General features: G+C 43.7%; 2 protein-coding genes across 2 annotated transcripts; one reads left to right on the top strand and one right to left on the bottom strand.

The window, feature by feature from the left end:
- Positions 1-384: 384 nt before the first annotated feature.
- rhobtb2b (Rho related BTB domain containing 2b) lies at positions 385-9,994 on the bottom strand. The gene is made up of 10 exons (XM_012814684.3): positions 9,390-9,994; positions 8,552-8,753; positions 8,338-8,441; positions 5,780-5,965; positions 4,634-5,583; positions 4,076-4,194; positions 3,388-3,538; positions 2,990-3,078; positions 2,264-2,369; positions 385-2,145 (listed from the first exon to the last, which is right to left on the bottom strand). The coding sequence occupies exons 1-10, from the start codon at positions 9,410-9,412 to the stop codon at positions 1,922-1,924; spliced, it is 2,154 nt and encodes a 717-aa protein (XP_012670138.2). The 5' UTR covers positions 9,413-9,994; the 3' UTR covers positions 385-1,921.
- Positions 9,995-12,777: 2,783 nt separating this feature from the next.
- On the top strand, positions 12,778-15,165 carry stc1l (stanniocalcin 1, like). The gene is made up of 4 exons (XM_012814552.2): positions 12,778-12,973; positions 13,228-13,370; positions 13,520-13,731; positions 14,015-15,165. Exons 1-4 carry the CDS (start codon positions 12,862-12,864, stop codon positions 14,301-14,303), a joined length of 756 nt encoding a protein of 251 aa, XP_012670006.1. The 5' UTR covers positions 12,778-12,861; the 3' UTR covers positions 14,304-15,165.
- The last annotated feature ends 489 nt before the right edge of the window (positions 15,166-15,654 follow it).

Genomic DNA, 15,654 nt, shown 5'->3' on the forward strand with positions numbered 1-15,654 from the left:
ACATATCGTATAGCCATACTCAGCCCTACCCAAGAGATGTCAGTGTGGTGGTTAACTTAACCTCAGGAATGACATATGGAATGCTGTCACTTTCTCTGTAAAGGTAAAGACCACAGGAATGAAACAAATGTGTGTTGCACATTCAGCAAAGGATAAGCAGCTCTGTGCCATGAATGTAAAGCCAAAGAATCACGCCCTGTATGTCTGGTTCAGAGCAGTTGAAATCATTGGATTGAACAGACCTCTTTACACAATTTTGAATGGCTGTTAAACTTTATGTTGCCTGTAAACGAAGTTGTCCATAACCCTGTTCATGTGTACCATCCCATCCAACTAATGAGGATATCGGTTTATAAGGCGGCTTATTAAAGGAAAACAAGGTTCTGATTTTATACACAAAGATTTTATATATCATATAGACACAGATCTGAAAATATTTCCATGCAGATGTCTTGACGGGTATGTCTGATACGTCTGACACAAATGCCACTACAACATGATTACATTACTAATATATACAAAGTAATCATTTTTCACCCAACATGTTGGTAAGGTTTGGCAGAACAAAAAGAGGAAAACACCTCAAGATATGCAGCATGCATTTCACTCTGCTTCTGCTCAGTCTACAAAGTACACATTCAACACTCAATATTCACTTTTGTGCAGTGCTCAACAGGAGACAGCAGTCCATACAATAATTTAAAGTACACTCAGAGACGTAAAGTACAGCAGTTACACAGGAATGTATAGATTTATTACAATGAAGCAATTCTCCTCAAACTGGCTGTAGTCCACCTATACACTTATCAAAGTGATTAACGTACCACCGTGACATCAATTTAGAATATATGTACCAAATTGTAGAGAGTAATCCAGAAGGAATGTAGTCAATGGTCACTCCTAGGCAGCACAAAGACCCCGGGATTATTAAGTGCTTATTTGTCTAAGTATAGTATAGTTAAGGATAATCTTTGAATGGCAGTGTAAGACTAAAACTAAAGGGAAGAAATAGTAGCTTTACCTCTGCCCGCAGAGAGAAGCATGGAGGATCCCCACCCCACTGATACAGTGTATCACAGGTTAGACAGGCTGGACAAATACCACAGTTTTGGGTCGTCTGCAGCTGAGGAATTTTCATCAGACTTAATGCCCCTCTATACTTCACTGGAGATGAGAATGTCAGCGAGTGACATTTCGTCACTTAAAAGTGATCGGAGTGAAATTACATTATGAAAAATAACAATACCTCTATTAGATTTATTAGACATCTGCTATCAAAGTGTAAAGCAATATGTGTTGCCACTGCTTCCACTGTTCAGAAACTGACCACTCATATAGGTTTTTCTACCTGCAAACTATATTGTACCAGGCTGAGTGTTTCTGTTCAAGCCGTTTTCAAGAAGCGTGTTTTTGCGGGTTAGCTCCACTTACAAATTCATTGTTGCACCTTTCAGTATTCAGATCCATGGGTATGTCTGTTTTTCCACTTTCGGATGTACAGGGGAATGGCTTGAAAAATCAATCATTATACTAGGCTACTTCTGTTACATGAGAGCTTCGATGAGTTTCATGAAAGGAATATCAATGGTGTAAGGTATAACACATAATCCCTAATCTCATTTGAGATACCAAGGATGAGATGCAGCAATGTTCTCGGGACTCAAATTGAATTCTCAAAAGAGCAAGAGTAAGGTCAAACTGACCCTCCCCTAATAAAACTCACACATCTCATCTGGCAGACCAGCATTTCAGTATGAATTGCAGAAGACATCGACTGGGCCTTAAGAGAAGAGCTGTGGTAGACATACAGCACTTTACATGGGGCTTTGGGACAGAAGATGGCAGTGCCTGGACTGCATGTACTTACACCCTCCTCCATCTTTGTCACTGGTCAGAATGTTTTGGCAACTACAGCAGGAGTTCAGATTATGGCTGAGGAGCTGGATGGCGAGGCAGAGGAGGAGGATGAAGATGGGTTTGTTGGAGAGGAGGGCAGGTTCCAGAGAACCCACTTGCGTTTACCCTGCCGTCTCAGGTACAGATAATCCTCTTTTTCACGCTCTTTCCGAGCCCTCTGATAGTGGTCATCCTCCTTTAGGTACCAAACTGGAGGCCAGCGATGCTTTTCGAAGTAGTCCAGGTTTTCTAAACACACAAACACACACACACAACTATATCATCAGGCTCTTTTTAATACTGCTCAATAGAAGAGGAGTGCTTTTAGGGTTGTTCTTGTTTCAGGCATGTCATTGTGTGTCTGTACCTGCTGACTTGGCCCTAATGTCACGGGGGAACTTGCGGCAGACGTTGTTGTAGTTGGTGCAGATGTGGTGAAGGCACCAATCGGTCAGCTGGTAGGCACAATGGAACTGGGGACAACAGGTAGTGAATGGGTGAAATCACCGGCTGTTCTCCTTTAGGGAGATGCTACCATGGTCTGACTTGACCCTCAGCATATGGGATTACTTTCCCGTGATGAAAACAAATGGTTTGGTTTTCCAGATTTATAGCAGCTTTGAGAACGAATCATAAAAACCCAATGAAAAGGAACTCAGACCCTTCCTTTCATTAAACTCGAAAACAAACGGCAATCTATTAAAACCAGTTCCAAAAAAAAATCCTTGAAAACATCCTGAGGGAAGGCATCCCACCGGTTGCAAAACGAAACAAATGAATTAAACATTTTTGTGTTCCAGTCCTCTTTGCGTACGCATTTCCTTCCCTGCATCTGATTATCCCTTGGCCACAGCTGAGTCAACGGGGGCATGAGTCAGCACTGGCAGCGAGGCGTGACAAATTAAACCACATGAGCCGTCACAAGAGCGAGCGCTGCACTAGCCCAAAGAGACCCCCCTGCCCCCCTCCTCCTCCTCCTTCTCCGCCTGGAGAGTTCACCAAACAGGAATTAAAGCACCGGACCTGTGACATTGGATACCCCAGGGGGGGGGGGGAGAGAAGCAGAGAGCGGAGGGAAAGATAATCCTCTTACCTGGGCCATCTCCAGGTAGAGCAGCACGTCTCCATCAATGTCCGTTCCAGTGGAGGCAGACTCTTTCAGGACAGTCACTGTGTAGAGTTCTGTGGGGACATTCATTATACATCTCAGTCCCTTCTCATTGGAACTCTTCAAGCTGATACTTGGCACAATACAATATCTAATAGCATTAGCCAACAACAGTGCTCAGATCGCTTTCATAACAATCACGATCACATTAAACATTGAACTGGTTTCTGGGCTAGAAGCCATACAATGACTAACATCCTAATATTTTATCGTAGTAACTGTTTCTCTGAACAGGGTCATAGTGAGCTCAAATGTATTGTATTGGTGATGTGGTGCTATGCGGCGCGTAGCAGGGTGAAATGTGCTTATGCTGTGGGGTTTACCTGTGAGGGCCACCAGGTGAGGCAAGCAGAGGCGGTTGGCCAGGACGATGAGCTCCATGGCGTCCAGGTCAGGCCTGGAACAGAAGCGTCCGGTGTACAGGTACTCCAGCACCGCCTGCATGCTGCTGCGCGTGGTGTTGGGGAAGAGCACCTACAGGTACAGGAGGCACGAAACACTGACATGCACTTCTTCATTGTGATGCAAACACTGTGATGCCGTTTCACATAACGTGTATAAAACCGTTTACCTATGCCCCGTCCAGCCCGTGGTTACAGCTCGTACTATTCTTTTACAGCTCACGTGCAACATGTGCTTCACTGACACTTTCGATATCCTCCAATAAAATGCACTCATGCAGCATTTTATTACAGACCACAAATTGCACCCTGCACTCAATGTGGCTTCCATAACAACATGAGCCTGAGCCACCACTTTGCTGCTGATTTACTATGAAATTCCCTCCCATACCGACCGCAGCAGAACAAAATCATGCATGCAGACCCAGCCATGGTCAGATAGACACATCATTTAGTTCTTCAGGAAAAGGTCTACTTTGCCATCAACATATTAATATGCAATAAGAACCTGCTGTGGTGTTCAGTGTGCTGTTGGCTCTGCATTTTAATGAGAACTAAACATTTCTGTGCGTGTCTTGTTGTGAATAATAGCGCTTCAGTCACCACCCACCTCCTTGGTGCAGCTCTCCACAAAAGGACCCCCAAACATCGCTGCCATCCAGTCACAGCTGGATATCAGCAGTGGTTTGTGTGCTTGAACGGTACCGTCATCCAGCTTGAACACCACGTCTGCAACACAGACAGTGCAACCAGCAGCAGTCAGTCAGCTCTTAAAGCAAATTCTTTGTGTTTCCCTAACCTCCTGCTTTTTTTGTCTCCTGTTTACTGAGCCGGAAATCAGACAATTGGCTAGCCATTTTAGCTTTTAATGACACTACACACCTGTGACTAGTCAGAATGAAATTCAAGACATTCACAATGTAATTTGAATTGAGTATTATCCTTCATTGTGTTTTAATGCGATTACAATGCAATGCAATTTTGAGTAGATGTGCATGGAACTTCATTCTCTGTATACATATATCTGCCATTAGATTCATCCAGATATATCTAGAATTGTAGGTATCATGGTACATTTAAGGTATGTGGTCTTAATATTGTTTTAGTCAAAACATCACTGCAGATATCTTAAATTGAGCCATTATTAGTCATGAAGATTATTAATCACCTGAAAAGGTCCCTTTGGCCAGGCACTCCCTCACCCGATTAGTCCGTCTTACGTGGAAAGCCTTGGTTATTTCTTGGTTCATGAAGGCCTCATTATTGAGAATGTTGGCCACCATCATGCGCAGGTCAAACACCTCCAGCAGCTCAGCGATGTGTGCGATGTGCATGAGTTCTCGTTCATGTTCATCCAACTGGCCTGTGTACAGGTAGCGCAGAACCACACGGAACGGGCCGGCCAGCACCGACGGGTCCATGCACACTACAGTCATTGGCCGAGCCATGTGAGTGATGGGATCATCCACCATCTCCCTCTGGATGCCAACAAAGGCCCGCCCCCAGGATGATGGCAACCGGCCTAAGTGTCCTGCCTCCTGGTCTCTATCCGAGTCTCCTCCGATCAGGGTCCCGTCACTGATGCAGGCCCTGAGGGCCACACGGCCTCCCTCCTCTCCACTCTCACACGCATCAAAGCTGGCAGCCCGCGCTGGGGGCTCCCGCCCCGCTGGCTGCTGCACAGCCTCCCCCTCGGCCCGTATGTCTGCCAAGAACAGGTCGTAGAACTTGGATGAAGCCGTGGCCAGGTACACCTTATGGGCGAATATACGCTGGTGTTCTTGCAAGACCAACACCACGTCTGCGCACAGCGGGTCTTCCAACAGGCGGGCAGGGTGTTCATCCGGAGTGGAGGGGGGCGCAGGAACAGTGATGAGGGGCGGCGGCGGTTTGGGGGGAAGGAAGGGTGCTTGCAGGAGGGGCCTCTGCACGTTGCGTAGATGCGACTTCCAGAACTGCAGGTGGCGCCGCGTGATAAGCGCTGAACGGATGGCATTGTCAAACACATCCTTCACACCGAACTGGGCCACCACACTGGTCTCGTAGTACGGCACCCCCAACTCTTTGGCCACCTCACGCCCCTTTTCTGGCGCAAGGATCTCGTTTGATTTGATTGGTCTACAACAGTCATATATGGTGACATATTTGATTAACATTAATATTGACATATTTGATTAACATATATTAATACTAATGTGGATTTGCTGACCACAACTATGCAGCACAAATATGAGCAACATATTGATGCATTCTATCAATGATGTTATCAATAAAATAAAAAAGGAATCACTAATTATTATAAAAAGTATCTCACCTGGCAAGAGGCCGCCGAGCTCTATTCACTGCCTCTATGTCTGCGTAGCGCAAGTCCAGTTGGCACCCCACCAAAATAACAGGAGCGCGAGGGCAGAAGTGCTTGATTTCTGGGTACCACATGGTTTTGACATGAAAGAGGGAGTTCGGGTTTGCTATGGAGAAGCACAGGACCACCACATCTGACCTACAGTGAGGAGAGGTAAAGAGCAAATCACTTCATCTGACCTACAGTGAGGAGAAGTAAAGAGCAAATCACTTCAGTACAAAACAGGGTTGTAGGCCACAACCTTTTTGAAATTCTATTACTATTTTGATTCTTGACAGAAATTGTAGAGATTCATTCAACTGATTCATGTTGACACCTAAGAATCTTACAACAAACATGTGATCCAGCTATTTGTATTTATACATAATGCACGTTTTTGGTCAAAGCCCTCACTAGACAAAGAAGGTTCAATCTGCCATCCTCTGCAGATACATGAGGCGGAGGATGTAAAGCCCTTTAAGGCCAAGAGGCGCACAGAGACTTCCTCCAACAGCTCAAAAGGCACTGCACAAAGGCTGTTAAGAACCACAGAGAGGTCACATTGTGGCACTGTAACCCGCTCTGAAAAGCACCCTTTACCGTCGCAAAAAAAGAGGGTCTGAAAAAACTGCCGCACCCTGCATCCATTCATGACATTCTGAGATTGCAGCAGCATATACCTTGATGGTAGCCTTGATGTGGCCCTGGAACTGGAGGGAATGCATAAAACATGGTCCATAATTTCAGGGCCCAAGGTAAAAAGATCAGCAACAGGATGTCCTAACCGAGCCCACACCTGTTGTGCAAGACATGGGCACCATTTCCCTGCCAAGGTTCTCCCTTGGAACATATTGAGCCACCAGAGCCCTGAAGTGGGCCTGACTCCACCTCAGCACCCTGACCGCTAGACAGCAGAGCAGCCTTGAGCCCTGACCATTGATGTAGGCCACCACAGGTGGTCCTGAACATGGGTCAATACTTTCAAGACTGCCATCATCTGCAAGATGTTTATGTACTGGGACCCCATGCCATTGGGTTAGCCCCGGGGAGCCCCCTGGAGTAAATTTGCCACATTGGACCAGTAAACCAGACTCCGTCTCACAGACCAAGGCAGCGAAATCATGCAACTCTTCTGACGCTGTGGATCCAGCTTCAACCGCCGGAACCACATTTGCAGGGAACGCATGTGGAAGCATGTACCACCGCCACATGCTCCTCCACCATCATGCCCATCATGCCCACCATCCGGGCATTGTGTCAGCGCTCACAGCGCCTTGTGCTACTCATTGGAGAGGCATGCACAACCCGAAACTACATCCAGATTCAGCCCTAAGTAGGCGGCCATCTGGACTGGGACCACCATACTCTTCTCCCAGTTGATCACAACCCTTAATCCTGATATGTGGAGGATCAAGCGCTTTACAGCCGACACAATACCTCGGCTGGAAAGCTGGCTACAAGCAGCCAGTCATACAGGTAATGGCCCTCTCTGCTTAATACCTCGGCTGGGGAGCTGGCTACAAGCAGCCAGTCATACAGGTAATGCAAAACTCTCAGGCCCTCTCTGCCTAATGACTCCAGAGCCGCATCCACACACTTGGAGAAGGTGCGACCAAAAGGCAATCTGGAACACTGATAAACAGATCCCTGAAATGCAAAGCACAAGAGCTTCTGGTGGTGATGCCATATAGCCACACAGATAATCGGCCCAGGCTCTCACCACTGTCCACTACCCAGCCCAAAGAGGGACCCCTAGGAAAAGGCTGTTGAGAACTCTCTCATGGATCAAGAGAAGGGGATTCAGAAGAAACTGATGCCATGCCCTCTCCATTGCACACTGGGGAATGATGCTGTGCAGAAGCCCGAGAAAATGCAGAGAAATCATCTCAGGTTACGGCTGAGTGCATGGCTGTGCACAGGATTCAACATCGGGGCACCTGTTTGGTAAACCGCTGCCTTACCCATTACGCTATGAATGGGGCATGACATCACATCAAATAATTATGTAAAATTTGATGTACAATGAGCGGCCTTGCGGACCAGCGAAAAACACCAGCACTGGCAGATGCTGGCCTATGGGAAGACTGCGAAACAGTAAACATGAACAGTACAAGGACAAATAACAATACATAAAAATAGGCTATGACTCAAAACCGTTAGTGTTATACACCAGGGAGGGTGGTATAGACTTTCACAGTTGCAAGTACTTCTAGTGTTATCATTGAATGGTTACTTTAAAGGCTGTGTGAAATGAATGCACGAGAGGGTCCACCTTCAATAGCAAAACAGCAAATAAAATAATAATAATAATAATAATAATAATCCCCCACCACCCTACATGGACCACTGCGCTGCACCTAATTGGATTGTCGATAGATACGCTAGTGATTTAGACCCAAAGCAGTTTCAAATACAGAACATCACAGTGCTTCTCTACACTGAGCTCTCAAGATCTATCTTTGCAGGTGTAAACTTTTTTAGCTAATTCAGGAGCAGTTTTTTGGACAACAAGGCAGCCATTGACTCCATACCTTCCGTATGCAAAGCGACGGTCTTTGTGATGGTCTCCAAAGGTGTCCCACAGACGCAGAGACACACTGACATCATCCACGACATCTCTAGAACGCTCCAACACCTACAGAGAAAGAGAGAGAGAGATTTTATTTGTGCCAAACGCCATTAGGCAAATACAACCAATAATCTCTGGGGATCCATGCCAGTGCCTGGCAGCTGTGGCAGACTCACCTCCTGACACACTCGGTACTGGTCAATAGCCCACACTGTAGGCACATGTGTGGCAAGCAGCTGGTACTGAGTCAGAGTGGCATTGCAGGCTCGGGCACAGATCAGACGGGTTTTTCCCACTGCATTGTCCCCGACCACTACACATTTGATGGTCTCAACGTTTGGTCTCTCATAGTCCATGTCAGAAGTGGTAAACTGGGACCTGGAGAAGCAGTAGCTTTATGTTTAATACATACAGACACCTGACATTTTATCTTAGTGTTTACCAGTATCTATCCACCTATGGATTCTGTAGCAGAAACCTATACACTAGTGATCCCATGTGGATTTAGTTGTTATGGTTAAATCAAGGCTAGGGATATTATCTATATTCTCTCTCTTCTCTCTCTCTCTCTCTCTCTCTGAGTGAGTGTGTGTGTGTGTGTGTGTGAGTGTGAGTGTGAGTGTGTGTGTGAGAGAGTGTGTGTGTGTGTGGGGGGGTGAGTGTTTCGCTCAGTGGCAGATAGTACAAACTCATTAAACAAGGTTTAATTAATGACATCCAAAGATAGTTGAGACTGGAACGAGAAATCCTGCATAAAGGACATGATTCAGAATTCCCAATCACTCTCCATTTGTAAGCTATTATAAAACACACACATTTTCTTGTGTTTCTAGTTCAGTTGAACACAGCAACAAACATTCTGGTCGATGCTGATAATGTGTGACTACACAAACTTATGTAACATCCTACGTGACCACTTCAATACACTGTAACTAAGAGCGAAAATGTCGTTATAATAGGAAGCACTGCTTGAATTAAACAGAACAACATACATATCTTCAAATTAGGTCTTACCGTAACGAAGTGAAGTGCTGCATCGGGGTGGTCAACGTTTGAGACTGAAAAGAAGAAGAGGTTCCCGTTGGATGCAGCTTGCACCTGAAGCAAGCTGGGGTTGCACTTCATTTTCCCGGCAGACGAGCGAGATACAGTAGCTTATGTAAGCGTTCTCCCGCAGCAGTAGCCTAATTGAAGCGAGTCTCTCAAACTAGCTCATTTTGTGACGCAACGACATCTTATGGCTAAATTCCCTTATCCAGAACGAAGCGGTAACAGACTACAGAGAACAGGCCAGTTTTCGCTTGAGTCCTCGACATGGACTCTGGGTCGAGCGATTTTCAGGTGCCTCCGTCGCAGCTTCCGCAATGTTTTGCCCATGCTCATTGCCCACTCACTCACAGCCTCCCTCAGCCTACCAACCACTAGGCAGTGGGATTCGGGGATCCTTCTGACGCATGAGCTATTTGAAACCCTTATAGCCCATAGGTTTCTGTCTTCATGAAATGTGTCAGTTTAGTAATGGTTATGCTTTAAACTCGGCATATGAAAATCGGCGTATCTCTATGATGTCTCACAGAGTATCCCCCCAAACCCATCATGTGAAAAATAAACACCCACCAATGACAGAAGCTTGTGCATCAGCTTGGGCTAAGCATGATTCAGAAGCTTGAGCATCAGCTTGGGCTAACCATGGTTCACAAACTTTTGTAAAGCTTTGGAGTATATCTCACGGACATATTGTAAATGAGTAATTAGCTAGAATGGTCTACCACTATACCAATTAACATTCAGTCTACAAATGGTAAATACCAGCAGGCCTAAGCCAGATCATATATATATATGTTTTTACTGTTGTATCAGAATAACATTATTATTAGTATTATTGGTATTATAAGTATTGGTCGCCTATGATGTTGTTTTTAGGTCCTCATTGAGCACAATTGGCCAATATATTCAAAACCTGTCACTACAGTCCTCCGCAGTCAGTAGCCCATCAGCTATGCTTTTTTTTTTTTTTTTTTAAATAACCTGTTGTTGCTTATTGTAAGACAATTATTGTATATAGTGTCAGACCACAATGGTATCATGATCAAATAAATCATAAATGAAACCATCTTACAGGTATGTTGTTTATACACCGCACAATATTTCACAATTGTTTGCTAAATTGCAACTTGTAATACCTTGTTTTAGCCAGCAGAGACTCCAAAGCCAGTCTCTGCGCCAATGTTTCAATATTTCAATATGAACACCAACAATTGTCATCCACAGTCTACATGAATAATGAAATGTTAAAAAAATTAAGGTAAGTGCATAAGATTAGCATACAATAAGCATAAATTGTCTTGGCCAAGTTATTCAATTACAAAAGCATTTATGGTGCTCTGTGGAGATGAAAATGACCTTAAAGAAGGATGGCTTGTGAAGTATGCAACCCCATCTTTTGTCTAATTGTGTCAGCCAACAACTGCCTGTTAACAATTAGTTGTGGAGAAGATTGTTTTCACCACTCAAGACAGTTGTAGGTTCTCACATCTTAATTCACAGCTCATTCAGCTTAAATGCTAGATATAGTGTTAACATGACCAGAACGCAGCTGCTAGGGACACATGCACTATAAAATATTTTTAGTCATTATTGAGCCAACTATGCCATGTTCTGACCTAACTGGGTCTTTATAGCAGTGTGAACACATTCAGCATTCACGTGAACTTCTGAGATAGTCTTTCATGTAGCTTTTGATGCCTCATAATGCAGATAGATTCAAATGTACTCATCCTGTTTCATTTGTCAATGACTGAGTTTCAGTCATTTTATTAAATACATCTCCAATCATCAAGTCCTATCAAATACTTACAGTGTCAGTGGATTGAATGTATTGTCTTGAAACCTTATGCCTGCAGTAGTGTGAAAATAGATTTTCCAAGTCCCCCTGTGTTTAGTTTAACTGTTATTTAAGACGTTCTACTCAGGAAATGAGTAGGGTAGCTTCTGTGAATTATCCACCAAATGCAGCTGTCCACAAAGACTGTGTGTCGGAGTGTGGGAACAAGGGTAATTAAATGAAAATAGCAGTCGCTTGTCCTAAAACAACCAAGCACTTTGATCATTATCAGCTTAGCCTACCCTTTAGGAAAGCTAGGTGTTTATGGTAATGAAGTTCATTATGGAAACCAGTCCACTTCCTCCAATTTTGAAAAGATTTTCCATGGATAAAGATGCAAACAGTGAGGAGGCACACAGCACTACTAATGTAGGCTAATGCAAGTGTGTATTTAAATGTATGGAAAGATATATGAAGAACATTTCTCACTGTTTATAATAATAATTAATATATGGTTGTCACATTATCTTTCATCAGCCTCTGTAATAGGCTTCACATTGTCTGTGATCAACTTTGACAAAACCCAGAATATTTTAGTTTACAAAGATTCGGATTTGTTTAGTTTATCCAAGTGGAGATTTGAGGAACATCTTAAAGGGGGCGAAGAGATTCAGGGAAATATCGACTTTTCTCTAAAAGCGCAGAGAATCCTTTGACACTGCGAACAAAGAGACAAACAAAAACATCGAGGTCCTGAACAAACACTCATCTGATCTGATATTCTTCGAAGGAATTACATCGAATACATCATATTAGCTAACTGCCCCTGGGGATTAGACAGAGAGGAGCTAGATACTTCAAATAATCTCTCCTTCAGACGCATAGGCATTTGGGAATAATTAGGAGATGGCTTTCTCATGTTGAAAATTGTAATGTCAACGGGTTCATATGTGTCAGTCTGTCTGTGTATCCCTGTCACGTTGTCTCAAGGAAACTGACGAGGTGGGGAAACTCCAAATAGTTCTCATATATTTAGACCTGGGGATGAATAAGGACTGTTATGTTGTTTCGACCATTGAGTTTTATTCGTTAACTGCACCTTTACCAGAAGGATGAGGCCCTTGTAACTGTATATCATTGATGAATTGGTGTGTTTAAATGTGTATTACAAATGTCCTCAAATTGTACATTGCTTTCAGTATGAATGCATTGTCGTGGTCTGTGTTTGGTAGTCTATCCATCAACTAAGCTACATGATGAGAAGCTGTAGAAGTTTAAAGTGTTTAAAGGTGTTCCCAGGATCTGACTTTTTTACTCTTTCCTCTTCACAAATATTTTTCTAGGACGACTAAAATAGCAGCGGAATGCTAATATCATGAATAAATATGAGTGCACGGAAAGTTTTGTAGTGGAAAGTGTCATTTGAAAAAACCCTCTCCAGGTTGGAATGCTCTGATTGGAGACCGAGTGATATGCATGACTGAATTTGAAAGTAATCACTGCCGCAGAGATGCTATAAAAACAACAGTTTGTTCCCTGTCCAGTATTGTCTCGCCTTGAGAAGCGAAACAAGGGCGTTTTCTGGACTGTTTCAAACCCCTCGACAGGCTCGTAACATCTCTTTTATTAGCGTGTGGAGTTGAGACCTCACTATTTTACAAAATGCTACACAAAAGTGTGTTTCTCCTGTTTCTCGTCCTGGCCGCATCTGCCTATGACATGGACCAAGAAGAAAGCTCACCAAGAAGAGCGCGTTTTTCATCCAACAGTCCATGTAAGTGTTCTTTAGCCTTAACATACAGTCTTTCCTCTGGTTCAGTAGGACGACTACCCTTTTCAAGCAACCATGTATATGCTTGTTCCATTCCGGACTGGAATGCCTAATTTCACCTTTGAAACGAGCTCAATTGCGATTGAAGTGTGTACCAGCCATACCTCATTCCTAGACCAGTTTAGTAATTACCAGGTTCCACATATATGTCTCTCTCTGTCAGACACACTTTCTCAATGGGTCTCTCTCTTTTTCAGCTGATGTAGCCCGCTGCCTCAACGGTGCTCTGCAGGTGGGGTGCAGCACCTTTGCCTGTCTGGAGAATTCTACCTGTGATACGGATGGCATGCACGAAATCTGCAACAACCTCCTTAGTGCTGCTTCTGTTTTCAACACACAGGTATATAAAAACTGAAGTTTGTTGTTAAGAGAAGAAATATTTGTAATTTGTTACCAACCAATAGTTTACCTGTCTTGGAAGGTAGTGTGCTATGTGTTTCACAAGGGGAGCTGATGTCTGATATCTGATATTTTGGTCCTCTTCTGCAGGGTAAGACTTTTGTGAAGGAAAGCCTGAAGTGTATGGCCAATGGCATCACTTCCAAGGTCTTCCAGTCCATCCGCCATTGCCCTTCCTTCCAAAAAATGATTGCTGAAGTGCAAGAGGATTGCTACAGCAAGCTGGATATCTGCAAGGTTGCTAGCACCAACCCAGATGCCATTGGAGAGGTGGTCCAGGTGCCCATGCACTTCCCAAACAGGTACTTCCTTACCTCAGATCTTTTCTGAAGGAGTTACTCAAAGTATGGTTTCTCCATAGATATTAAAGATATTAAAATTCTTTAGGTACTTAAAGGTAGAGCACATACACTAATAATAAAGGCACGAAAAAAAAAAAAATATATTCTCTACAAAGAGTAGGTCCTAACTGTGGGGTCAGTTTTTATTACAGATAACTTACCACTTATTACAAATTGGTTGATGAATTGGAATTGTATCAGAAAAAAACCTGTCAGTGATTACATCTGTCTGTGTCCGTGTTAGGTATTACAGCACTCTCCTGCAAAGCCTGATGGAGTGCGACGAAGAAACCGTGGCAACAGTCCGAACTGGTCTGATGTCCAGACTGGGACCTGACATGTACACCCTCTTCCAGCTGCTTCAGAACAAGCCCTGCGCCTCTGAAGCTGCCGCCACCGGCCACGCAGGGATGGAGGGGCGCGGAGGCTTCCGCTGGGCCATGGCCCCCATGTTCAAGATCCAGCCCAGCCTGCGTACTCGGGACCCCACTCACCTGTTTGCTAAGAAGCGCTCCATCAAAGAGAGTCCTTAACTCTGAGGAAGGCATGTGATGGTGTAGGCCTCCATAAGATGCATACACGAGGCCACTGGCCGCACACACACACTTACACATCTCATACGCATGCTTTAATACACATACTTGCAATCATACATTCACAGAATGCAGTTTCTCACTTTTCTCACTGTGCACACATCTGCTGCAATCTCCCCACTTACAAAAAAAACCGACCGAATATGTATTTATACGACTTTCAAGTACAGATGAAGTGCTTCTGAATATTACTATCTTTAATGTATCATTTGAATCTGCAGAACATCTGTGAAGGTACGCCAACATAGAGCACTTTACTGTATGAAGTGGATGCATTCATTTGCGTTTGATTCCCCAATAGTAAAACATGGCCGTCGGATATACTTATTACCTGATCTGTTTTCAAACAATCAGGAACATATTTAAATGTGCTTACGGTATTCTAATATTTATTTTCTTACCAAATGTAATTTATGCCATTCTATTATATTGTTGTTGGCACAACTTTATCTCTGCAGTGGAACTAAAATTGAGGGGCATCACATCTATGTCAGTCTAAAGCAAGGATGTGCAACTCCATGCTGGTCATGGGTTTTGTACATGTTGAGAGTTGTTATTGCTCAGAAATGATTCCACTTTATGTTGTTGGGCAACATCACTTAACAGTTTGGTGTGTGGGTTTTTTTCTTTGATAGAATCTAACCATGATTTATTGTCAACAAGAATAATGGTGATTGAAGAGCCAAAGGATGATTCATTCGGTTCTCTTTTTTTTTCTTGTTCAGTGTAAAAGTGCCGATTTCACTTAAAGTGGGACAACTGCTTTCTGGAGAAAAAAAAATTAATAAACAGAATTGCTTTAAGTACATTTGTGTATACATTTGTTTATGTTAAGGAGAATGTCCTGGCACAGCAGACTGCTTGCCTTCTTCACAGAGTACAATTATTGCTAAACCTTCAAGGTGAGATTTCAAGGTTAGGAAAGCCTTTTTATACACAGCCTTTTTGTTTGGTAGGGGAACAACTGTTCTATTACCAAAGTCTATGGAATTCTGCTGCACCACAAAGGCACTGAGAGCCTCATCACAATTGTAGACTGAAAATTTTACTGACATTTCTTTAAACTGGGTCAGGGAAAAGGACAAGAGGGATTGTTTGAAAGCCACAAGTATGATCTTAAATGTCCGACTTCATCAAGTCATATGCTCCAATCTGCAGGCTATCCATAAGGTGGCAGCATGCTCCACGTTCTTGTTTAGGTTCATAGAATGGAGCGAGTGCTTCCTTACTGGTCTTATTTGAAAGAAGAACATTGCAGGAATCCTTATTAGTGGTCTTTATGTTTTGCTGG

Source organism: Clupea harengus, chromosome 12, assembly GCF_900700415.2.
Source record: "Clupea harengus chromosome 12, Ch_v2.0.2, whole genome shotgun sequence".
NCBI classification, from domain to species: Eukaryota; Metazoa; Chordata; class Actinopteri; order Clupeiformes; family Clupeidae; genus Clupea; species Clupea harengus.